Below are 26,999 nucleotides of genomic sequence, written 5' to 3' on the forward strand. Positions count from 1 at the left end.
GTATTGGGGGAGACTGGATTCACTTACCCAGGGGGCAGTTCCTGCCTGAGCAAGAGTAGAGAATCCGATCTCTGTACCTGGATAAGTATTGGGGGAGACTGGATTCACTTACCCAGGGGGCAGTTCCTGCCTGAGCAAGAGTAGAGAATCTGATCTCTGTACCTGGATAAGTATTGGGGGAGACTGGATTCACTTACCCAGGGGGCAGTTCCTGCCTCACCAAGAGCAGAGAATCAGATCTCTGTACCTGGATAAGTATTAGGGGACACTGGATTCACTTACCCAGGGGGCAGTTCCTGCCTGACCATGGGAAAGAGAGATTAAAGAACCAGCAGATACACACACTGAGCAATTTAGTTCTGGTTTTGTTGGAAATGTTCCTCCTGAACGTCTTTTCTTTCTATTACTCCAGATAAATCCTTTGAAATTAAATCAGAGTATAAAAATGATATAAGGACTCCCTCCAGCGAGGGGTGGGGGGGGGTATCTTCTGCAGTTTAACCTCTTCTACCATTTATTTCCAGCGTTTTGCTCGTTTTCTGCCTAAGGAGTGACCCCTTTATGTTCTTTATTCTGAGCCCTAGGAGTCCAAGTGTGACCCTAAACATCTGCCAATACTTGCCAAATTTGTTGAGAAAAGCATAATAACCAGAGACCAACCCAGATCCAATGTGGTCTGAATGCACATCTTTCCTGCTTCAGGCAGTTAGTAAAGTTTTTTTATTAGGGTGGGAAAGTTAGGTTTCGGGTGCAAATTACTCACAGTGGGTGATGGACCTGTTACTACGGGTGAACAGTTGAAGAGGGCTTAAATCAGGTTGACCCTTGAAGATGATCTCCTTGCCGAAGATATGGAAGATTGCACCAATATTTTGCACTACTTTAGTAAATAAGCACTAATGAAAATTAAAACCTAACCATTCTAGAAATACAACCCCTCTTACCACATCTGAGTAGGCCTCCGTCATATGGATCCATTGCCCACCGGGCAGCCTGGCCTGGTTCTCGAAAACCTCTTCCACGAAGCTCATGTGACCCGCGTCCGTATCATACAGCAACCTTGGGATAGAACAGTCAGATCAGTGCCCTGGGGCAAAAACAGATCCACTTTTGTACCTTTTCTTGACCTATAATTGTATCAAGGACATCCTCAGAACTAAAATTTGTATTTTCTGTAGAATGTTTTTGGATGCCCCTATAGACATCTGCTCAGAACATCTACTACCTCTCTTGTCATGAAGCAGATAATCTTGGCATAAGGTTGGAGGTCAACTATGAGGATTGAAATAACAAAGAATATCAGGAAAGGCTTCAAGACCTTAATAAAGTGGTTCCCAAACTGTGGGGATGCAGTGACAGGGGAGTAAGACTAAAGGACTGCTTGGTTTAGAATATGGAATCATGGTTATTTGCTTTCCTTAATATATCTAAAAGCCCAGCTAGAAGGTCACATCAGTAAGAATTTTGGCTGTTTGGTCTCCTAGATACACCGGAAAGCCCAGCTAGAAGGTTCATTAGAGTGTAAATTGAAACCTGAAAGACTAGCTAGAAGGTCCACTAGGGTGAGACTTGGAGAAACAGGTGTTTGGTCTCCAAGATTCACCTTAAAGACTAGCTAGAAGGTCCACTAGGGTGAGATCTGGAGAAACAGGTGTTTGGTCTCCAAGATTCACCTAAAAGACTAGCTAGAAGGTCCACTAGGGTGAGACTTGGAGAAACAGGTGTTTGGTCTCCAAGATTCACCTTAAAGACTAGCTAGAAGGTCCACTAGGGTGAGACTTGAAGAAACAGGTGTTTGGTCTCCAAGATTCACCTTAAAGACTAGCTAGAAGGTCCACTAGGGTGAGACTTGGAGAAACAGGTGTTTGGTCTCCAAGATTCACCTGAAAGACTAGCTAGAAGGTCCACTAGGGTGAGATCTGGAGAAACAGGTGTTTGGTCTCCAAGATTCACCTAAAAGACTAGCTAGAAGGTCCACTAGGGTGAGACTTGGAGAAACAGGTGTTTGGTCTCCAAGATTCACCTTAAAGACTAGCTAGAAGGTCCACTAGGGTGAGACTTGGAGAAACAGGTGTTTGGTCTCCTAGATACACCTAACATATGGGAGGGGTAGTTAGCCAAATGTTGGACCTTCAATGGAGCACTGGCTAAATACAGAATACCAGCACACCCTTCCTTTTCCAAACCTTCAAATGGGGATTGAACTCAAAAAGTACTACCTTACAAGGAATCAAATAATAGAAATGTTCAGATAGATCAAGGGAATCAACACATTTTCTCTAGAAATGAAGAGAACCAGGCAACATAACGTTGGGTTTTGGAGAAGATATCTGAAAGGCAATCACTTTTTACAAAAATATGGGGAAATACGTGAAATAGACTTTATGTAGATATTCTAGGTTCTTACTCAGGAAGGGAATTAAAACATAACTGGGACAATATAGAGCAATCTGAAGGGCAGAAATGAGGGCCAACTGGTTCTTTTTTGTTCTCTATGGTTGCCAAGGAAAGCAATAATACAGAGTGACTGTGAGACGATAGTGTTATCACTATTACTATTTTCTAATGACATGGCATGAAACAAATGCAACGCTCAGTGCACCCTGGGCCTCCACCCGACCAACCACTGGGTCCTGATCAAATTCCTCAAGGATCAACTAGAGCAGTGATCCCCAATCCACGGCTCAGGGGCAACATGTTGCTCACCAAACCCTTCGAGGTTGCTCTCAGTGACTTCAAACAGGTGTTTATTTTTGATTTAATGTCTTGAAGCCAAGTTTGGTTGCAGAAATCCAACAAAGTTTATTGCCAAACAGAACCTCCCAGTGTCGGGCTGGGACCCCAGGGGCCCACCAGAAAACCTTAGACCCTAGGCCCACTCTCCAAACTAATTTTTCTCCTTTCCTCACTCAACCTCTTTATTCTCCAAGTCTCTTTATTTTACACGCTAGTATCTATCCTTCCATCTATTTCTCCTCTTTCTTCCCATTCAGAAATAGGGAATAACCATGAAGTAGGCCAAATGGTCAGAAACAGGAGGGGTCACTGACCCCTGGGCCCACCGGGAGTTTTCATGGTATCCTGGTGGGCCAGTCCAACACTGGATCCTCCTGCAGGTCCCCATTACATGTTGGGGCTACCAATAGCCAATCACAGCCCGTCTTTAGCACCCACATGAGCTTTTTGCCCTCCATTTGTTTTTTTTGTTTTTTTGAAATGTGGCTCCTAGGTAAAAAAATTTTGGGGACCCCTGGACTAAAGTGCATCAGAAATAAGTTTTTCTATGTAACATATGAAGCGATCAAACCTTAGGCAGCCAATCCCTGCCTCGCCTGCTGCGGATTTTTATTTCTGGAATCCAAAACAACCTCTCTCCCAAGAAACCCAATCCACGAGGCAACTGTTTGCTTTCCTATTTTGCTGTGAAGCCATGCGTTGCCGAGCGCGGCTATCATTGAATCGGCAGCGACACATCTGGGTTCCGTCAGCGCTCTCCAACAACAGTAGTTAGCCGATAACTCGCCGCTCGTGTTATTCTTGGATAATGCGTCGCAGTCAGAAATTCCTCGCTGGGATATTTTCTGGCCTGTGTTTTCCTCTGTTTTCAGTCAATTTTCTGATATACGAGATCTCTAATACGTGTCTCCGACCCCCAATTATCCCATTTGCCCCAGGAATGTGCGGCAGCAATTTATTACGGCAAATTGCAATATTAGATAAAGAGGTGGTAATTAGCGCTCACCCTGAAGATATTATATCAATGGCTGCTCATTCCCAGTTACCCAATGGAAGAATTTTTATTAGATCATTTCTAAATGAACAGACGACGACAGAGGTGCCAATTGCCACAAATATGCACCCCCCGAAGTCCTGGCAGAGGGTGCGCCCCGTGAAATTTGCAATGAAATGGCTTTAATGATGCCTAAGAGCCAATAAAAACTGTGTGCTTTCCCATCAGTGTATCAAGTAAACCTATCAGAGCGGCTCCTTGGCAGGGAGCGTAATAAGGTTTATATTTAATTCTTCTGTTCTCACATCTTTAAAGGGGAAAATACAGTTTTTATAAATGGAGTGAACATATTTCTTGTGTATTTTGTGTGCTGGTCATTCCTTTATTCATCAAGGCAGCCCCGTATTTACCCCCTGCCATAGTTAGTGCTTGCCCTGCTGCCGCTCCATAACTGGATGAAGTGGGGTAAGAGGCGGGACTTCTACATGCCTTCCTCCGCCCCTCATGAATACAGCATTTCCACATGGAGTTAGCACTGTATTCAGCAGATTTAGCCCATTTTTGCCCTTTGCATACACCTTGCACGTAGTAAATGATCCCTTTAAAGTTTCAGTCTGTAAGCTGCCATCAGAGCCACCCAATCATCTACAGATTCTTTGCCCTTCCCCCTGTAAACTGTCATCGAAGTATTTTATTAGTCCCACCCACTCCTTGAGTTACAGGCTTCCTGCTCCTCCCCTGTAATATGCCATCTGATTGCTCTAGCCCAGCCCGTCCTTGAGTCATAGACTCTAGGTTCACCCAATCATCTACTGCTTGAGCTACAGATTCCCCACCCCTTCCTCCAGTAGGCTGTCCTCTGAGTGTTTTAGTCCCACCCACTGCTTGAGTTACAGGCTTCCTGCTCCTCCCTCGTTATCTGCCATCTGATTGTTCTAGTCCAGCCCCCTGCTTGAGTCATAGACTCTAGGCCCACCCAATCATCTACTGCTTGAGCTACAGATTCCCTATCCCTTCCTCCAGTAGGCTATCCTCTGAGTATTTTAGTCCCACCCACAGCTTGAGTTACAGGCTTCCTGCTCCTCCCCTGTTATCTGCCATCTGATTGCTCTAGTCCCACCCCCTGTTTGAGTCATAGACTCTAGGCCCACGCAATCATCTACTGCTTAAGCTACAAATTTCCCACCCCTTCCTCCTGTAAGCTGTCCTCTGAGTGTTTTAGTCCCCCCCACTGCTTCAGCTACAGGCTACCTGCTCCTCCCCTGAAATCTGCCATTGGATAGTTCTAGTCCAGTCCATTTCTTGAGTCATAGACTGCCTGCCCACCCACTGTAAGCTACCCTTGGAGTGTACTCATTTTGAGAGCTATAATTTTTTCAGAACCAATAGACAATTTTCATGAATTATAGAAAGTGCTATAGTCCTGATATGGGAGTCCAACTGCCCCTCCCCCAGGCTGTACCTTGTATCATAGCTGCCCCCCCCAGTCTGTACCTTGTATGATAACTGCCCCCCCCATGCTCAGCTGTCAGAAGAAGCTGGTATTTGTTGTTCCATAACAGCTGGACTGGTGCCGTTTGGACATCCCTGTGCATTTGCCTTACAAGACTCGACCATCTGGATGTGGTTTTTTAAACAAAGAAAGGGATTAGGTGGAAAAACATGTCCAAAAGCTCAAGATCTGAGGAAAGCCTTGTTCTGCGCTTTCTAAGCTCTTACTTCGAGATATAAAATAATTCCGTTCTCTGCATATTCTACTACGTCCATGGCCACCCGGCTGTTCCTGGCATGCTGTCCTGATTACGCTAATTGCTTGGGATCTGGGCTCTCCAGAAACCAATGAATAGTCCCTACTGTAAACACAAGGGCCCATTGTGACTTAAATAAACTGAACTCACGTTTTCTCCGGGCTGATAAACCAGTCTCCGGCCCAGCTCCATCCAGTGGAAGCCTTGAAACTCTCCTTTGGAAGTTTGATTTTCCCGGTCACGTCTGAGTATTTGGGGTACGTAAGGCCAGTTGTTCCCCAGTTGCCCACGAGAGCCAGCTTTGTTTGGTTTTCATACTGCGAATTCAGAAAATAGGATAGAAGGTTACAAAGAATCGAATCACCCAAAAAACAGTTGCTATGAAATACTTTTATTGTTAAGATATGAGAGTAGCTAGGATCTAGTTGCTACTAGGGAAGGGTTTAGACCCACTAACAATCATTTTGTGTCACTTTATACTCACCAGAGCTTATGTTATACTGATTAGGCATCAGCAATATCATAAATATCATCAATATATCTGCTATTTAGAATCAAAATGGCAGCCACCAGTTAACCACTAGGTGGATTTTTATGAACTGGATTTCTCTGAGTGACATTGGCCATCATTCTCTACACAAACATCATACATTGCCACAATCAGAATGATATCCACACTTGGTCTGGATAATGGAAAAGTTCCTTAAGAAACTCTATAACTGGGTTTATGTAGGGTCGTAATTCAGCTGGCCAGTTCTTTATAGTGGTAGCCAACAGGGCTGAGGCCTTGGGAGTTTTGCGTACTGCAGTATGCCTTCCCATCATTTCATGTTGGCTAGTCTTCTAGAACCCCTACATTGCCTACCCTACTACTCAAAGCTTTGCTTGCTCCTCTGCTTGGTTGCCCCTTTATCCAACTAAATCATACAGGGTCATACAGTGAAGAAGGTGATGTAAAACAAGTGCAAAGTCTAGTAAAGATATCTCAAGGGCATGATAGGTAGAAACATATTTGGAAAACTTACAGCTTCAGCAAAAACAGACAATTTCCCCTGAGCATAATGATTGAATTCCTTCTGATCCACAGCGAGCCCAAACCACAGCTGGACTCGAACCTGAGCTGGCATCTTCGCTCCTTGGGTTCCTTCCTGAGGAAACTGGGAAACAGTGCAAAATTACACATAGGAGGGGGTATAAGTAGCACAAAGTGGGAATGCTTAACATGTGACTGTATAGCTCTTTGCAAGTCCAAGCTCTGAGACAGATTGGTGGTATGTTATTAGCAGCTAGTGGCCTCCTTGTTGCACCTATGTATACATGGCTACTTGTGTTTGAATAAGCCATTAAAGTTAGTAGGTTGAAAGATATCCAAGATAATGATACTGTGTAAAGGTGCCCATACACATGAAGATCCGCTCGCTTGGCAAGGTCGCCAAGCGAGCAGAACTTCACCCGACATTACCACCTACGGGTGGGCGATATCGGGGAGCATGTAGGCTTATTTGATCCTGGGGCTAAACGATCGAATTATAATGGTGGCAATGGGGCAGTTGGTTCGAGGACCGCATCAATGAGCCGGCTCATTGATGCGGTCCCCGATCCGAAGACCTTACAAACAGAAGGAATGTCCAAGAATAGCCATGGAATACTCACACTAAAGGTCCCCATACACTGGCAGATCCGCTCGCTTGGCTTGGCTATGGGTGGGCGATATCGGGAGAATCCAGGCTAATTTGATTGTTTGGCTCTGGGGCATGATGGGCATAGGCAAAGTCGGTCCGGGGACCGCATCAACGAGCCGATGCGACTAGATTTTTTAACCTGCCCGATCGATATCTGCCCGATTTCAGGCCAGATATCGGTCGGGCATGCCCCTCGTTCCTGCCCCTACACTGGCCAATAATCTGCCGAATTGGTCCAAGGGACCGATATCGGCAGCTACAATCGGCCTGTGTATGGCCACCTTAAGACTGTACTTAGAACCTGGTAAGTCCAGGATCCAATTAGAGAAGACCTTGCAAACAGAAGGCGTGTCCAAGAATAGCCATGGAATACTCACACTTACAGGGGGCTGTAAATACACAATAATGCATAGCTTGTTTATTGCAAGGCAAGCCAGTATGCTAGAAGCCTGGGAACAAACTGGAGACTGTGGGCGAAGATCAAACAAGGCAGCGGTGAGCCCTAGATCTACCTGCACCATGGGGGAAAATGGCAGATTTTTTACCCTAGAGTAGATGAAAGAGCAATTTCCAACCCAAAAAGTTGGTGGGAGAAGGAAAATGAGTAAATGCCAAGGGATATGCATGGAGATCGCGCAGAGGGAAGGATAAGAATACATACTTTGAGAAATATTGTCTGGAGCTTCCCGCAGTTCTTGCCGCAACACTTGGAGCCATTCCTGGAGAAAAGGACATCGCGGGCCGGCATTCTATAATAAGCCACACGCTTCTCCCCTTGTAACATCCAAATCACTATGTCTGGCAGGCTGTTCTGCGGCTACAAACGGGAATTCACAAAGTATCTCTCAGCCATTCCAACAAACACAAAACAGAATACGGCTGAAAATTGGAAAATGATGGAAAAAAGAGCCACAATGTAGACAGGCACTGTTAATGTTCAGCAATATCTAATGGGGTTCTGGACACCCAGCCGGATGACTTGCCAAACAAAGGGATGTTTAAATGGTATGGCAGTGTATGCCCAACCTCCGCTGTCTCCATGGGGTTCCAGCAGACCACCTAACCCATATTTCATTTTATTTAAGTAAGACATCTAATTCCATTATCAATCTAATAAGCAGGTTTCATCACTTCATTATCACTACACAGAGGCCCATTAATGTCTGAAAAAGTTCCTCTGTGTAGGGCCGAAACATCTACTTACACCATTCAATTTCCCATGAGTGCTCTGTGTTCTACTCTACTGATCTATATATAAGTAACATAGTAACATAGTAAGTTGGGTTGAAAAAAGACATACGTCCATCAAGTTCAACCATAATGCCTATACCTAACCTGCCTAACTACAAGTTGATCCAGAGGAAGGCAAAAAACCCCATCTGAAGCCTCTCTAATTTGCCTCAGAGGGGAAAAAATTCCTTCCTGACTCCAAGATGGAGACTCGAATAAACGGGCCGCTCCACACAGGACTTATGTCGAATAAAGAGATTTTTATTCTAGATCCGGACACCAGTGGAGAATACTCCCCTGACCCACGAGCCCTATGATACTAGCTGATGTTCCTGGACGTTCTCCAGGATGTTCTCCTTCTTGCTTTCTTCTCGGCACTCTAGATTCCGCTAGTGCACGGCATGTGTTTTATTGTTATTTTATTTTTATTTTTATTCTTTTGACACATTTTTCATCTTCATTGTCCCTTTTGGATAACTTACGACCAATATGCGACTTTATTGTCGCAACGGTTCTGCACTTAGGTTGCTAGGAAGATACTACCCTGGTAACATCGATATACTGATTTGATTTTGCTATGAGCTACTTAAGTGTTACCTTTAAATGTGTGGTTCATTGACTAAATATATGGTCCATGGGCTACCCTTTCCCTGCATTTAGAAACTTTGTATATCTGTAAAGTAATAACTATACACACTGGCCGGTATCAGAAGGCACGCGGTGCGGTGTACTATTACTATGATTGTTTCTTTGTAGCACTGTATTTTTCCCCTTTGATTTTTTGAGAAAGGCTGGAGATCCAGCCGAAACATCAGTCTTTGTTATAGTCTGAAATAAAAATCTCTTTATTTGACATAAGTCCTGTGTGGAGCGGCCCGTTTGTTTAAGTCCTGTGTGGAGCGGCCCGTTTGTTTAAGTCCTGTGTGGAGCGGCCCGTTTCTTCGAGTTTCTATTCATATGATTGAGGACTGCACCCAGGCAACGGAATCCTTCTCTTTCGAGAGTGCCTACCTTGTGGAACTTTATATATATATATATAGGGGTATTTTGGAACCCTTAGTACAGGTATAGGACCCGTTATCCAGAATGCTTGGAACCAAGGGTATTCCGGATAAGGGGTCTTTCTGTAATTTGGATCTCCATAACTTAAGTCTACTAAAGAATCAATAAAATATGAATCAAACCCAATAGGGCTGTTCTGCCCCCAATAAGGATTATTTATATCTTAGTTGGGATCAAGTACAGGTACTGTTTTATTATTACAGAGAAAAGGGAATCATTTAACCATTGAATAAACCCAATAGGACTGTTCTGCCCCCAATAAGGGGTAATTATATCTTAGTTGGGATCAAGTACAGGTACTGTTTTATTATTACAGAGAAAAGGGAATCATTTAACCATTAAATAAACCCAATAGGGCTGTTCTGCCCCAATAAGGGGTAATTATATCTTAGTTGGGATCAAGTACAGGTACTGTTTTATTATTACAGAGAAAAGGGAATCATTTAACCATTAATTAAACCCAATAGGGCTGTTCTGCCCCCAATAAGGGGTAATTATATCTTAGTTGGGATCAAGTACAGGTACTGTTTTATTATTACAGAGGAAATGGAAATCCGTTTTAAAATTCTGAATTATTTGATTAAAATTGAGTCTATGGGAAAAAGGCTTTCCGTAATTCGGAACTTTCTGGATAATGGGTTTCCGGATAAGGGATCCCATACAGTTAAATGACACAGTGGCCATATTGGATCCCTAATACAGCAGATCATGAACCTAAAATGATTTATAAATGAAGGACCTAAGAACGTTGTTGTCTACATGATAAAACTTCTCAGTTGGTTCAATTTTCCTTTAAATGGTTAAGGCCCCGTCATGGCTGATTTTAAAGCCGAGGAACTAGGAACTGCTAAACTGCGGGCAGTTATATAATGAAAAGTAATGAAGCTGTCAGACAAGCCATGGATGAGCCAAGATACTGACATGTCCTCTTCCTGCCCCAGATCAGCAGATGGGCTGCCATACAGCTGAGGTGCAGATGTTCCGAGGGAACGCAACTGCCGCTACAAAACAAACGTCATGGAATATTGGCACCTTGATACGCTGAAAGGTGGTTACATAAAGTTATGGTCTTTTAGACCAAGATCGGCCAACTGTAGTCGTGGAGCTGAAATGAGCTGCCGTGGGATGCTTGGAGTGATAGTACGACACCATCTGGATGATGCAACTGACAGTGAGGGGTGTGTTTATTAACATTGGAGACAACCAATCAGCAGCTGGAAAGGAGAGAAGAGATGTATGTTACCTCCTCAGCCATAGCCTTTAGTCGCATTAGCCAGTCCTCTGCCTGCTCCATCACATTCTCCTGCTCCACACAGTCATCGTGCTTGAGTTTCAGAGCCGCCTGGACAATCTGGGCAAGGTTGGTCTTGCGGAATCTGTACAAGTACTGGTCCAGGTGGGTGGTCCCTTGCATAGACTTGACATCTGGCAGGGCGTGGCTACAAGAAAAGAATGAAAAATGAGAGAAGAGTAAAGGAGCCTGGGCTGTAAGAGTTTCGGCATTTGTCCTTCACACTGACAGACCTCAGAGAAACCTGCAACCCATCAATTCAGCATCGTCCCTGAGAAGCTCTACATTCCCTCCATATATTGCTCCAACCCTACGAAACTCAACATGCCATTCATACACTGCCCTACATATAAGGTCATGGGACAATTGGGCACAGCCAACCTGTTAGCAGTCCAAGCAATCCCGTACTACGGATGAATGGAGATTCCTCCATACTGGATGCCCCTCCCTGTCCAACTTCTCATTTAGAAACCAAGGTGATAAATAAAAAGTTTGTTCCCCCTTTCCTCTATAGCAGCCTCTATTCTTCTAGGAAGGTCCCCACTAGATGTAGGAGCATTGCTGGCTGGATTTGCTTCCATTCACCCACAACACTACCGTATAAGTGAGATTGGGCACCAGTGGTAGTGCTTAGTTGGGTTGAGGTCAGAGCTTTGTGCAGACTACTCAGATTTTTTCACTGCCATCTTAGTAATCTATTTCTGTACTGACCTCGCTTTGGTTTTGGTTTTCCTGAGACAGAGAAGGGCCTAGGAACAGAATTGTCTAGGAAAAGAAAGACATCTTGCACCATAGAGTTCAGGTTTGTTTTAATCAGACAAGAAGCTCTTTTTTGGCATCTGCCAAAGCCAGATGTTTCTTAGTTGGCAGTTAGAGGTCCCAGTTTAGGACCTTTCGATTTTAGAAGTGGTGTCCAGTTACTTTGGCCCCATTATGTGCCTGGATACTTGTATATATAGTGTCTAGGGATGCACCAAATCCCGGATTTGGTTTGGGATTCGAGCCGAATCCAGCCTTTTTTTTGATGGATTCGGTTTCGGACGAATCTATGGTCCCGGCCAAACTGAATCCGAATCCTAATTAACATCAATTAGCATGTGCTAATTACCATTCGGAAAGGGTTAAACTTTAGTGGGGGAGGGGGTTCTTTTCAAACATGATGGCCACGCGGCAACTTTTAACCCTTCCTGATCCTTATTAGCATACAGTATATTAGGATTTGGATTCGGTTCAGGATTCGGCAGATTCCGTCAGGGTGGGTTCGGGGGTTCGGCCAAAGCCAAAAAAGGTGGGTTCGGTGCATTCCTAATAGTGTCCATGCTATTAAGCTTGTTTTATATACTGCGTATAAAGACTTCATATCTTCAGAATCCCACCCCCAATATCAAATCCTCACAGCCGAAACCGTACATTTCTCCGAATCCCCCGTGATACTTTCTGAAACCAACAGGAACTCAACAGCCTGGAGAGCGTCCAACATCCCAGATACTTGGCATTCCAGCCGTCTCACTTGTGTGGAGGTGATGAAACCTTCTTCATTCCCACCTCAGAAACCAAAACCATTTCTTTTAATGGTGTCTTAAAGGGTCTCCCAGTGGTACCGACCCTTGGAAAGGAGAGGAAATATCTCTAAGAAGAGGTCATACAACTAAAGGGGACTGAGAGGAGACTGGGGAGAACGGAAAGTGCAACCACATGACCCCCACACATAATGGTCAACTAGACCTCTTGGTATTTCATTAAGATCCAACGATGGTTAAAGAGGGGGGTGGGTGCTGTGGCAGTTCAACACACCCAGACATGTACTAGGCTGCCCACCCCTGCTCTATATCGATGGAAACGTTCTAGGCTTGTATCCTAGGCTAGCCTCTATGCCTTTTGCTTGGTTACGGTTGCCTGCCAGACTTCTCACATATAAGTAGAGAGGAGCGAAAAGTCCAAGTTTTGAAATTCCTCAGATTGTGTTGGTTTGTCACTGGCGGAATAATTAAACAATAGGCTGCCAAAAAAAAATATTTCACAAATATTTCAGTAATAGCCAAAAAATGTTCAGAAATATGTTCATCGGTGCCTCACACAATTACATATTGTAAGAAATAATGTGCGCCCTACACTAAAATATAACAGAAGCTGCATTAGGGTTCCAAGGCCTGTTCCTTGTGGGTTTGTGGCCATGGAACTGGTCATTAACATCTTCTGTAGGGGGTACATTATCCCTTATAATACATGAGTGATACTCAGAGTTCCCTGTATAACTCAGCCTGCAGCCTTGTGCCTTTATATGGGGGGCACAGAACCCCTCAGTGACTGCTAATATCCTTATAATTTACAGTAGGGGGTACATTATCCCTTATAATACATGAGTGATACTCAGAGTTCCCTGTATAACTCAGCCTGCAGCCTTGTGCCTTTATATGGGCACAGAACCCCTCAGTGACTGCTAATATCCTTATCATTTACAGTAGGGGGTACATTATCCCTTATAATACATGAGTGATACTCAGAGTTCCCTGTATAACTCAGCCTGCAGCCTTGTGCCTTTATATGGGCACAGAACCCCTCAGTGACTGCTAATATCCTTATCATTTACAGTAGGGGGGTACATTATCCCTTATAATACATGAGTGATACTCAGAGTTCCCTGTATAACTCAGCCTGCAGCCTTGTGCCTTTATATGGGCACAGAACCCCTCAGTGACTGCTAATATCCTTATCATTTACAGTAGGGGGTACATTATCCCTTATAATACATGAGTGATACTCAGAGTTCCCTGTATAACTCAGCCTGCAGCCTTGTGCCTTTATATGGGCACAGAACCCCTCAGTGACTGCTAATATCCTTATCATTTACAGTAGGGGGTACATTATCCTTATAATACATGAGTGATACTCAGAGTTCCCTGTATAACTCAGCCTGCAGCCTTGTGCCTTTATATGGGCACAGAACCCCTCAGTGACTGCTAATATCCTTATCATTTACAGTAGGGGGTACATTATCCCTTATAATACATGAGTGATACTCAGAGTTCCCTGTATAACTCAGCCTGCAGCCTTGTGCCTTTATATGGGCACAGAACCCCTCAGTGACTGCTAATATCCTTATCATTTACAGTAGGGGGTACATGATCCCTTATAATACATGAGTGATACTCAGAGTTCCCTGTATAACTCAGCCTGCAGCCTTGTGCCTTTATATGGGCACAGAACCCCTCAGTGACTGCTAATATCCTTATCATTTACAGTAGGGGGTACATGATCCCTTATAATACATGAGTGATACTCAGAGTTCCCTGTATAACTCAGCCTGCAGCCTTGTGCCTTTATATGGGCACAGAACCCCACAGTGACTGCTAATATCCTTATCATTTACAGTAGGGGGTACATTATCCCTTATAATACATGAGTGATACTCAGAGTTCCCTGTATAATATATATATTACAAGATGGGGGTACATAATGTGCTACAGGAGCTCGGGTATAGAGGCAGATGATGAGGAAGGTGAGGAAGGAGTACATATGCAGCCGAGTCACATCTCGTTAGTGTAATTTCTCAGACATGTTGATACCTCGCTCCGGCAGCTCCAGGCCAACTTGCTTTCCCCAGTATTGGCTGATTATGAAAAGCCAAAGAGCCTCTTATGGATGATATTTATTCCCCCCCTGGGAGGATTGTATTATATAAAGCTGCGTATTTGTATTTTACAGGATCCTTTCCCGGCATCTCTGGCTTCATCCTGTATTTGCAGATCCCAGGGGCCCCTCTGTAGTGCATAGTGGCTACTGCTAGCCCCCTGAGCCCCTCAGCCCATCACGTCTGCACATGAAATAAAGACCACCCTGTGACATGAAGCAGCCGCTAGAAGCCCCCCTCGTGCCAGTGCCCAGTCCACCCTACACTTAGGGCCACACTTTGAAGCTTCATAGCTGGTCCTTATGTCTGACCCAACCACATCTCCACCAACACTGAACACATCTGCCCACATGTTCTGCATCTCATGAGTGAATCTTCCGCAAAATTCAGAAGTTCCTGCTAGACATGCCCACCCTTCCCTGAGTGCCCCCCATAGCTGACAGTTAAACATTCCTACTCCATCTATGGACATTAGAGTCCATATGTTCTACTGATAAGAAGTATCCCCAAGAATATGAAGCAAAACCTTACCCAAGGTTAAGGTATCCGACCCCATGGGAATATGCCTCCTAGTGTACTCTACCAATCCCCCCCATTGGTATTACTATAATTAGTGATGGGCAAAATGTTTCGCCAGGCATGGATTCCTGCGTTTTACCATTGGCGGATTGTTTCGCGAAGCGGATGAAAAATTCACCGCACGTCCAAAAATTGTCGCCGGCGTCAAAAAAGAATAGTCGCAGGTGACAAAAGAATAGCTGCGGGCGACAAAATAATAGCCCCAGGTGACAAAATAATAGCCACGGGCGATGAAATAATAGCCATGCAACAAAATAATAGCCACGGGCGACGAAATAATAGCCATGCAACAAAATAATAGCCACGGGCAACGAAATAATAGCCACAGGCGACAAAAGAATAGCCATGCAACAAAATAATAACCACGGGAGATGAAATAATAGCTGAGGGCGACAAAAGAATAGCCATGCAACAAAATAATAGCCGCGGGCGACGAAAGAATAGCCATGCAACAAAATAATAGCCGCGGGCGACTAAATAATAGCCGCGGGCAACAAAAGTATAGCCATGCAACAAAATAATAGCCGCGGGTGACAAAAGAATAGCCATGCAACAAAAGAATAGCCGCGGGCAACAAAAGAATAGCCATGCAACAAAATAATAGCCACGGGTGACAAAAGAATAGCCATGCAACAAAATAATAGCCGCGGGCAACAAAAGAATAGCCATGCAACAAAATAATAGCCGCGGGTGACAAAAGAATAGCCATGCAACAAAATAATAGCCGCGGGCAACAAAAGAATAGCCATGCAACAAAATAATAGCCGCGGGTGACAAAAGAATAGCCATGCAACAAAATAATAGCCGCGGGTGACAAAAGAATAGCCATGCAACAAAATAATAGCCGCGGGCAACAAAAGAATAGCCATGCAACAAAATAATAGCCGCGGGCAACAAAAGAATAGCCATGCAACAAAAGAATAGCCGCGGGTGACGAAAGAATAGCCATGCAACAAAATAATAGCCGCGGGAGACAAAATAATAGCCGCGGGCAACAAAAGAATAGCCATGCAACAAAATAATAGCAGTGGGTGACAAAATAATAGCCGCAGGCGACAAAAAAATAGCCGCGGGCGACAAAACAATATCCGCGGGCAACAAAAGAATAGCCGCGGGTGACAAAAGAATAGTCACCGGCGACACAAATAATAGGCACCAATGCCACTCATCTCTTTCTTCCGAACGGCCCTCCATCATGTCCGGGAACATTCTGGTTTCTCCATTTAATACGTTTTTATGATTATTCTGATTAAATTGAGGAATATTGGCCTGGAACATAATATAACATAATACTGCGCACGTGTCAATCCCAAAGAATAAAACAGAAAGAAGAGGATCACAACCCCCCCCCCAGTAATTGTACCTTCCCTTCTCCTTTAAGCTCTATACGCCTGTATGTCCTGCTTCTGTATCCCAGCAAATAAATATATAGAAATACTGCCAAGTTCCCCTCCTTTCTACAGCCAAATACTGATATGTACATTCTGATTCCTCACAGTAACCCTTCTCTTGTGCAAATGCATTTTATTGTATGTACAACCCGTCTGCCCACCCAGCAGTGCTGTAATTAAGGGGAGCCTAAGGGGTTACAGTGCTGTAATTAAGGGGAGCCTAAGGGGTTAGGTGCTGTAATTAAGGGGAGCCTAAGGGGTTACAGTGCTGTAATTAAGGGGAGCCTAAGGGGTTACAGTGCTGTAATTAAGGGGAGCCTAAGGGGTTACGGTGCTGTAATTAAGGGGAGCCTAAGGGGTTACGGCGCTGTAATTAAGGGGAGCCTAAGGGGTTACGGCGCTGTAATTAAGGGGAGTCTAAGGGGTTACGGCGCTGTAATTAAGGGGAGCCTAAGGGGTTACGGTGCTGTAATTAAGGGGAGCCTAAGCAGTTACAGCGCTGTAATTAAGGGGAGCCTAAGGGGTTACGGCGCTGTAATTAAGGGGAGCCTAAGGGGTTACGGTGCTGTAATTAAGGGGAGCCTAAGGGGTTACGGCGCTGTAATTAAGGGGAGCCTAAGCAGTTACAGCGCTGTAATTAAGGGGAGCCTAAGGGGTTATGGCGCTGTAATTAAGGGGAGCCTAAGGGGTTACAGCGCTGTAATTAAGGGGAGCCTAAGGGGTTATGGCGCTGTAATTAAGGGGAGCCTAAGGGGTTACAGCGCTGTAATTAAGGGGAGCCTAAGGGGTTACAGCGCTGTAATTAAGGGGAGCCTAAGGGGTTACAGGGCTGTAATTAAGGGGAGCCTAAGGGGTTACAGCGCTGTAATTAAGGGGAGCCTAAGGGGTTACAGCGCTGTAATTAAGGGGAGCCTAAGGGGTTACGGTGCTGTAATTAAGGGGAGCCTAAGGGGTTACGGTGCTGTAATTAAGGGGAGCCTAAGGGGTTACGGTGCTGTAATTAAGGGGAGCCTAAGGGGTTAAGGTGCTGTAATTAAGGGGAGCCTAAGGGGTTACGGTGCTGTAATTAAGGGGAGCCTAAGGGGTTACGGCGCTGTAATTAAGGGGAGCCTAAGGGGTTACGGTGCTGTAATTAAGGGGAGCCTAAAGGGTTATGGTGCTGTAATTAAGGGGAGCCTAAGGGGTTACGGTGCTGTAATTAAGGGGAGCCTAAAGGGTTACGGTGCTGTAATTAAGGGGAGCCTAAAGGGTTATGGTGCTGTAATTAAGGGGAGCCTAAGGGGTTACGGTGCTGTAATTAAGGGGAGCCTAAGGGGTTACAGGGCTGTAATTAAGGGGAGCCTAAGGGGTTACAGCGCTGTAATTAAGGGGAGCCTAAGGGGTTACAGCGCTGTAATTAAGGGGAGCCTAAGGGGTTACGGTGCTGTAATTAAGGGGAGCCTAAAGGGTTACGGTGCTGTAATTAAGGGGAGCCTAAAGGGTTATGGTGCTGTAATTAAGGGGAGCCTAAGGGGTTACGGCGCTGTAATTAAGGGGAGCCTAAGGGGTTACAGGGCTGTAATTAAGGGGAGCCTAAGGGGTTACAGCGCTGTAATTAAGGGGAGCCTAAGGGGTTACAGCGCTGTAATTAAGGGGAGCCTAAGGGGTTACGGTGCTGTAATTAAGGGGAGCCTAAGGGGTTACGGTGCTGTAATTAAGGGGAGCCTAAGGGGTTACGGTGCTGTAATTAAGGGGAGCCTAAAGGGTTATGGTGCTGTAATTAAGGGGAGCCTAAAGGGTTATGGTGCTGTAATTAAGGGGAGCCTAAGGGGTTACGGTGCTGTAATTAAGGGGAGCCTAAGGGGTTACGGTGCTGTAATTAAGGGGAGCCTAAGGGGTTACGGCACTGTAATTAAGGGGAGCCTAAGGGGTTACAGCGCTGTATGAGATGCTGGAAGACAGAGGAGAGAAACGTTCCATGATCAGAAGGAAGCGCTCCACGCTGCTCGCGCCAAACTCCATTTTATTTGCCATAAAACCTACGACTCCGGGATACAATCCGCCCTATTCACGTACACAGCGCCGGGGCTGGGACCCCAGATTTATGGCCTGTTTTACACATCACGTTTTCAACTTTGTACTCTGGCTCCGTATTTGGGGTAAACATGAACAAACGGGGAGGGGTTTTTTCTCTCCCTTTTTATAAAAGAAAGACCCCTTTCCAACAAAAATACATCTTTCTGCAATAAATGTAGGAAAGCGATTCCAGCGGAATCTGGCAGATTTACCTGCAGTCGGTGATGATGTCATCAAACAAACGCGCGACCAAAGCGTCCAAGTCGTAGGGGGAGCTCTTAGCTTTCACAGCAAGGTGGACCCAGTCCAGATTCGCTGCCTATGAAAAGCAAAACCACATCTTATCCCCAGTTTGTCGGCTCAGACACTGTCCTCTTGTGTAGCCGGTCCCCTTATTATGCCTTGTTTGTGCCAATTAGTTGGAAGCTGTTATTGCCGGGCCCTTTCATCCCTAGCACACACAATACCAAGACTTCTGGGCACCACTTGTGACAGTTTAATACAGGGGCGGACCCCATACATCCACTATAAGTAGGAAACCTTCAGAACTTGCCTTCAAAGCAACTGCCGCCTTGACGTCTCTCAGCGAATGATTGGGTTCCATGTTGGCCAAGTTGACTTCTACTGCCCTTCCTGCTACTCAGTAACCAAGCCTCCACCATAGCACCATCAGTTGGGAGTAAACAAGAATCTTTTGGGTTTAACCAGGTATCCCATATCTCCCAACAAGAGGGTCAAAACTAAATGTCGTGCCAATGCATAACATTTTGACCACGCCCATTTTCGTGACCACACCCCCTAAATACCACTCCCATTTGACTAAATTTGTCAGGTTATGTAAAATTTGAAGACATTTCTGGAGGTTTTGGGGTCTTGTTTTTTGCGTTATTACAGTCTTGCTAATGAAGGGGAAATTGCCCTTTTGGGTAAGAACCCACGGAGTGAGTTACTCGCCCAGGATAGATGGCTGCTATCAAAAAGGCTTTTTACCGGCAATAAGACCACATAGATCTACTATAAGTAGGAAACCTTCAGAACTTGCCTTCAAAGCAACTGCCGCCTTCATGTCTCTCAGCGAATGATTGGGTTCCGTGTTGGCCAAGTTGACTTCTACTGCCCTTCCTGCTACTCGGTAACAAAGCCTCCACCATAGAATGATCAGTGCCAAGTTGGGAGTAAACTAGAATCTTTTGGGTTTAACCTGGGGCACCAGGAATCCCATATCTCCCAATGCAAAAACATTTTGACCACGCCCCCTAAATACCACTCCCATTTTACAAAATGGCAGGTTATGTGAAGTTTGAACACATTTCTGGAGGTTTTGGGGGTCTTGTTTTATGTTATTTCAGTCTTGCTAATGAAGGTGAAATTGCCCTTTTGGGTAAGAACCCACAGAGCGAGTTACTCGCATACGATAGGTGGCTGCTATCAAAAAGGCTTTTTACCGGCAACAATAGAAGTCATTGGTGGAAAGCCCTTGGCAACGCTTCAGTAATAAGAAGTCGCGCAACTTCGGAAAACTAAGCGATGCAAAGGGCTTTCCACCGGTGACTTCTATTGTTGCCGGTGGAAAGGCTTTCCGGAGCGGTTATTCGCCCGCGATAGCAGAGATCTATCCAAGTGAGGGACTCGCTCCGTGGGTTCTTACCCTTAAGCTGCGAGTCTCAGTTCCCCCCAAGAGACCTGTTTGGCTTATTGGTTACAATTAGTGATGAGCAAATGTTATTGCTAGGTATGGATTTGCAACGAAATTCCGCATTTCGCCATTGGTGAATTGTCTCACAAAGGTTCCACAAAATTTTGCCTCATAAAATTCATGGTTGTGTGAAAAAAGCATTAAAAAAAAAAGACACGGCCACGTAAAAAATGGTGCAGTTGCGTCAAAAAAGTTGATTTTTTTTTTTTCACGAAATAGGACAGATTTGCTCATCACTAGTTACAATTGTATCTCAGTGCAGGGGGTAAGTATTCTGGGCTTTTGCAAAAGCTACTTATTTCATTAAGTTTGAGAAACTTTGTATCTTTTTGGGGCTTTAGTGCAGACTTATCAATAAGAATCCGGGACTGAGTTGTCAAAATTGGGACTGGCCAGTTGGGTGGTATCATTCTAGCACATCGGGCCGCCCATGTATTTTATTTTAGGCCTCGGCCAGTTGTTTACACCCTTCATATTGGGAGAAATATTAATCATGAACTTCCATTTTCATCTAAAGTAAATCCTGGTTGCTGTTTCCCTTACCAGATTATCGATGGCGTATTGTAGAATATTCTGAGTGTCAGTTCTGTGGCCGATGTCTTCCCAGTGAGATGAGAGAACAACAACGGGCTTTACGTTACCCCAGGGGAGATAATAGTACTGGCAACCTGTGGGGAGAAAGGGGGAAAGCAGAGCTGTAATTACTACATCTGATTGGTTAAGAGGCCTGGAGTAAAGTCTATGCACTTTCAGAGTCACCAGTCTACTTGGAAGCAGGTTCCACTATTCTACAGCTAAAGGGATGTCTAATATCATTTATAATATATAGACTGTTCTGCCTGTCTATACTCACTGCTTGTGCTACATGCCACTCATGTATTATAAGGGATAATGTACCCCCTACTGTAAATGATAAGGATATTAGCAGTCACTGAGGGGTTCTGTGCCCATATAAAGGCACAAGGCTGCAGGCTGAGTTATACAGGGAACTCTGAGTATCACTCATGTATTATAAGGGATAATGTACCCCCTACTGTAAATGATAAGGATATTAGCAGTCACTGAGGGGTTCTGTGGCCCATATAAAGGCACAAGGCTGCAGGCTGAGTTATACAGGGAACTCTGAGTATCACTCATGTATTATAAGGGATAATGTACCCCCTACTGTAAATGATAAGGATATTAGCAGTCACTGAGGGGTTCTGTGCCCCCATATAAAGGCACAAGGCTGCAGGCTGAGTTATACAGGGAACTCTGAGTATCACTCATGTATTATTAAGGGATAATGTACCCCTACTGTAAATGATAAGGATATTAGCAGTCACTGAGGGGTTCTGTGCCCATATAAAGGCACAAGGCTGCAGGCTGAGTTATACAGGGAACTCTGAGTATCACTCATGTATTATAAGGGATAATGTACCCCCTACTGTAAATGATAAGGATATTAGCAGTCACTGAGGGGTTCTGTGCCCATATAAAGGCACAAGGCTGCAGGCTGAGTTATACAGGGAACTCTGAGTATCACTCATGTATTATAAGGGATAATGTACCCCTACTGTAAATGATAAGGATATTAGCAGTCACTGAGGGGTTCTGTGCCCATATAAAGGCACAAGGCTGCAGGCTGAGTTATACAGGGAACTCTGAGTATGTACCCGATAAGGCAGTCACTGAGGGGTTCTGTGCCATATATGCAGGCTCACTCATGTATTATAAGGATAATGTACCCCCTACTGTAAATGATAAGGATATTAGCAGTCACTGAGGGGTTCTGTGCCCATATAAAGGCACAAGGCTGCAGGCTGAGTTATACAGGGAACTCTGAGTATCACTCATGTATTATAAGGGATAATGTACCCCCTACTGTAAATGATAAGGATATTAGCAGTCACTGAGGGGTTCTGTGCCCATATAAAGGCACAAGGCTGCAGGCTGAGTTATACAGGGAACTCTGAGTATCACTCATGTATTATAAGGGATAATGTACCCCCTACTGTAAATGATAAGGATATTAGCAGTCACTGAGGGGTTCTGTGCCCATATAAAGGCACAAGGCTGCAGACTGGACATGTTTTATTTATCTTTTTCTTCTTTGGTTGGGGCCCTCATTTCTCTTCTCACTGGGGCCCCTGCCTGCCAATCTGTAGTTGATTCTGTGGGCCTTTGTTTCGCACGGTGCAGTACAGCGGTGCCTGGGAGTTAGTCCAGACTTTTGCCCAAATTCCAGGAATCGGCTCAACTCTTGCACTAAGAATGCTTTATAGCCTGTGCCGACTCCTGAGCTTCCCTCATTTATTAGCAATTAGACGCCAGTTAGGGAGCGAGGGAAGCGCACATACTTTATCCAGTCTGCAATGTTTTCCTTTTGCATGATTTTCAATTAGCACCGAGGGAAAACTCCCGTCCCACAATGGGTGCCTCTTACCGTCGAACACAGCCCGGCTGTACTGCGTGGTGGAGGCCAGGGGGAGGCAGGTGTTGTCGAACTTGTTTCCATAATTTCCAATGCTGACCTCAAACTGAATGGCGTCATCGACGTCCTGCAACATGGTGGCTGAATAGAAAGCGGCAAAGAGGCAGTACTTCCGTCTGCGGAGATATTTCTGTGAAATAGAGAATAGTTCCTTTCTATGGCTGCCCTTTATTTTACACCTTTGGTGCCTAATGATGCACAGCACTAAGCAAAAAGGCATGCAAGTTTATTCATTATAAACAGAAATAAAACTGCCCAATGTTTTTAATGCCAAGACCCATTTCTTATACTATTTACATTTGGGGGTCAGACAGTGTCAGACAGGGGCCCACCAGAAAACCTGAGACCATGGACCCACTCTCCAAACTAATTTTTCTCCTTTCCTCACTCAACCTCTTTATTCTCCAATTCTCTTTATTTAACATATTAGCATCTATCCTTCCATCTAATTTTCTTCTTTCTTCCCATTCAGAAATAGGGAATGACCATGAAACAGGCCAAATGGTCACGAGCAGGAGGGCCCACTGGCACCTGGGCCACCGGGAGTTTTCCTGGTATCCTGGTGGGCCAGTCCGACACTGGGGTCAGATTATAATGAAACAATACTGTTTTACATAGAGGTCTATGGAGATATTGGACCTGCTGAAGGCCTTGAAAATCTCCTGGGACCTTGTGTAGTCAGTTGGACAGCCTTGCCAGAGGTAAAAAGCTTGTAAATAGTAACAAACGGCCTGGTGTGGTGCAGACTGGGCCAAAGCCACTTGTTTGGGCTGGTTTGAGCTGGTGCAAGACTTGGGTTGTTGGGTGGTGGGCCTTAAGGTCCCCATACACGGGCCAATTTTAGCTGCCGATATCGGTCCCTTAGACCGATTCGGCAGCTAATCGGCCTTTGTATGGGCACTACCGACAGGCCTGCCTGACCGATATCTGGCCTGAAATTGGCCAGATAGCGATCAGGCAGGTTTAAAAATCTAGTCAGATCGGGGACCGCATCGACTCGTTGATGCGGTCCCCGGACTGACTTTTCCTATACCTGTCATTATAATTCCATCATTTGGCCCCAGGGACAAACAATCAAATTAGCCTGGATTCTCCCGATATCGCCCACCCGTAGGTGGGGATATTGGGAGAAGATCCGCTCACTTGGCGACATCGCCAAGCAAGCGTATCAGACCGTGTATGGGAACCTTTACTCTGCCCACCAACCAATAACATGTCAGCAGGCCTTAGCAAGATGGCTGGCACAGCGCTTGTAGGCCAAATTCTAAATGGATTAACCAACCAAGTGGTACATCAGATAAAAGGCCCTCCGCTTGGAAAGCACATTAGTAAAAATACAGTTCTATAAACATTACTTACAGTAGATATTGTATATTGTGTCACTTTAGGACCATTGCTCAGTCCAGTTTGTGGAGCGTTCCACTTACAAGAAAGGGTCTTATGAACATGAAGCAGACACATTCGCGCTCACAGAAACCAATGCGATTTACCATAATGACCACAATGTATATGCCCCCCCCCCAAAAAAATGAAATAGATTAATAGTGTGAAGAAAATCAGAAGGATCCCCTCACATCGTTCATCAAGGCCCCTTGTGAAATGTATGAGTTGCCGGTAAGAAAAACACAAATTAACTGAAATCTATGCACTGTAGTAAGACATTTGCAGGCCAATTAAGTTATTTTATGGCTTCCTAGTCATGAAGGAACGCTCGGCGCTCACCAAGCAAGGACCGTTTGCAGGTACCCAACGAGAAACCTGAGCAACTGTTTAACCAGATTACGGAAATTAGAAGACTGGAGCTTTTTTGTGGGAAGCCTTCTTCTCCCATATTAAACAAACATGTTCTTACCTCAACCCGTGAAATATCATCTGAAGGAATGTCTTCCACCTTCTGCTCAGCCTGCTCCACCAGCTTTGTCTCCAACTCCAGAAGGACCCGACCACGGTAAGCCACTCCTTCTCCCTTGGATGGAAGAAAGAATCAAACCCCTTGTTATAAACAGTGGGAAATGTAATGTTTAATGACCATAAGGTATAAAAGTGCTCGGAGATAGTGATGGAAAAAATTGCAAAGAAGATCTACAGTTGGTGAGCAGTGGATCACAATAGAAAAGCACATTACAGTAACAGTAACAGTGGGCCCTCCTTGGTTCTCCTCACCATTCAGAAAAATACATTTAACCATGAAATAAACCCAATAGGGCTGTTCTGCCCCAATAAGGGGTAATTGTATCTTAGTTGGGATCAAGTACAGGTACTGTTTTATTATTACAGAGAAAAGGAAATCATTTAACCATTAAATAAACCCAATAGGGCTGTTCTGCCCCCAATAAGGGGTAATTATATCTTAGTTGGGATCAATTACAGGTACTGTTTTATTATTACAGAGAAAAGGAAATCATTTAACCATTAAATAAACCCAATAGGGCTGTTCTGCCCCAATAAGGGGTAATTATATCTTAGTTGGGATCAAGTACAGGTACTGTTTTATTATTACAGAGAAAAGGGAATCATTTAACCATGAAATAAACCCAATAGGGCTGTTCTGCCCCAATAAGGGGTAATTATATCTTAGTTGGGATCAAGTACAGGTACTGTTTTATTATTACAGAGAAAAGGGAATCATTTAACCATGAAATAAACCCAATAGGGCTGTTCTGCCCCAATAAGGGGTAATTATATCTTAGTTGGGATCAAGTACAGGTACTGTTTTATTATTACAGAGAAAAGTGAATCATTTAACCATTAAATAAACCCAATAGGGCTGTTCTGCCCCCAATAAGGGGTAATTATATCTTAGTTGGGATCAAGTACAGGTACTGTTTTATTATTACAGAGAAAGGGGAATCATTATTAAAAATTAGAATTATTTGCTTATAATGGAGTCTATGGGAGATGGCCTTTCCGTAATTCGGAACTTTCTGGATAATGGGTTTCCAGATAAGGGATCCCATACCTGTATGATATTGCATGTAGATTTCAATGGAGACTCAGAGGTTTAAGGCTAACATTTCCCAAGAAGACCAAATTTTGGGGTCTTATTGTATAGTCGGGCAATGGAGAGACAGGTAGATGTAAGAATATGTTTTATCAAAGTTTGGGTGGACTTGTGTGTCCGTGGCATTGGTTAGCCTAAAAGAAAGGTACTTAGGTCAACTGGTATCGAAGTATGGAATGTCCTGTTTAGTAGATATGACACTTCAGACCATAGTGGGAATCAGATTGGACAAGTCCAAAAGATTGTTGGGCTGCAGATGGAGTATCTATGGGAGCTAGATATCAACCGGAGGCCAGAAAGGCTGTGGGACCAAATCCACGTGGCAGAAACACAGGAGCCTTAATATTTAGTCAAGGAGAAGCTAACATTAAAGTACAGTGGGTTAGCGCCTGGGCCAACAGGAGTCAACACTACAGCATTTAAGTTTCTCCGATATTCCGCTGAACTTTGGCAGAACCGTCCTTTAATAACGGAGTGATTGTTAAATATGTAAAGCTTGAAACTAAAGAGATGAATGAGAGGAACGCTCAGTTCCAAGTTCAATGCAGTTTGTGCTACGTGGCACGAAAGTGCTAAATACATTCAGGCTTTAGATTGGCCACTAAACGTGGGAGGAAAGATGCGCCATAAGTATTATTTATGTAAGAACACAAAGTAATAGGAGGAGGAGATTTGGTATTTGAAAATGGAGTCAGATATGTGAAAAAGGAATACAATGCTAATAAAGTTATAGGGGCGTTAGTACTCTTGCTTGACCAACGGGATGCTTTATAGGCTTTTACTGCTAGTAAGACGGGCAGTTGGTAGTGGGGATAAGCATTCTCATGACTGATAGAAGGGTTTTGCAGTTGTCTGCCCTGAGGAGAACTCTAGTAAAATTTAAATCAAGTCAACTAAAGGGAAGAAAGCTTGTTTGAACATGGCATACAGAATAGAATCTAGAACCCATCTAGAACCTTTCAATAAACACTGAGTTGCTGAATGAACTGTCATGAAACCCACACTGAGTGTATCAGCATTCTAGTGACTGTTAAAAGGGTTTTGCAGTTGTCTGCCCTGAGGAGAACTCTAGTAGAACCCAAGCCAAGTCAACTAAAGGGAAAAATGCCTGTTTGTACTCGGCCTACAGAATAGAATCAACCATCTAGAACATTTCAATAAACATTGAGTTGCTGAATGAACTGTCATGAAACCCACACTGAGTGTATCAGCATTCTAGTGACTGTTAGAGGGGTTTTGCAGTTGTCTGCCCTGAGGAGAACTCTAGTAGAACCCAAACCAAGTCAACTAAAGGGAAGAATGCCTGTTTGTACATGGCCTACAGAATAGAATCAACTATCTAGAACCTTTTTAATAAACATTGAGTTGCTGAATGAACTGTCAATTGTGTTCCAGGTGATGCTCAGGGTATGTAGGAAGAATGAAGGCCA

The 26,999-nt window shown here is 44.4% G+C and overlaps 1 protein-coding gene across 8 annotated transcripts in view; it reads right to left on the bottom strand.

Annotated features, from left to right (window-relative positions):
- The window catches only part of LOC100488564 (dysferlin), a 204,524-nt gene that overhangs the window by 113,468 nt on the left and 64,057 nt on the right, over positions 1-26,999 (bottom strand). For all 8 annotated transcript variants that reach the window (XM_031895266.1, XM_031895263.1, XM_031895269.1 and 5 more), the window contains 9 exons: positions 24,421-24,534; positions 22,521-22,698; positions 20,639-20,763; positions 18,612-18,718; positions 10,696-10,891; positions 7,822-7,977; positions 6,504-6,635; positions 5,629-5,795; positions 945-1,059 (listed from right to left, as the gene is read on the bottom strand). In XM_031895266.1, coding sequence (XP_031751126.1) covers positions 945-1,059; positions 5,629-5,795; positions 6,504-6,635; positions 7,822-7,977; positions 10,696-10,891; positions 18,612-18,718; positions 20,639-20,763; positions 22,521-22,698; positions 24,421-24,534 — 1,290 coding nt within the window. The remainder of the gene's footprint in view (positions 1-944; positions 1,060-5,628; positions 5,796-6,503; positions 6,636-7,821; positions 7,978-10,695; positions 10,892-18,611; positions 18,719-20,638; positions 20,764-22,520; positions 22,699-24,420; positions 24,535-26,999) is intronic.

Source organism: Xenopus tropicalis, chromosome 1, assembly GCF_000004195.4.
Source record: "Xenopus tropicalis strain Nigerian chromosome 1, UCB_Xtro_10.0, whole genome shotgun sequence".
Classification (NCBI taxonomy): domain Eukaryota; kingdom Metazoa; phylum Chordata; class Amphibia; order Anura; family Pipidae; genus Xenopus; species Xenopus tropicalis.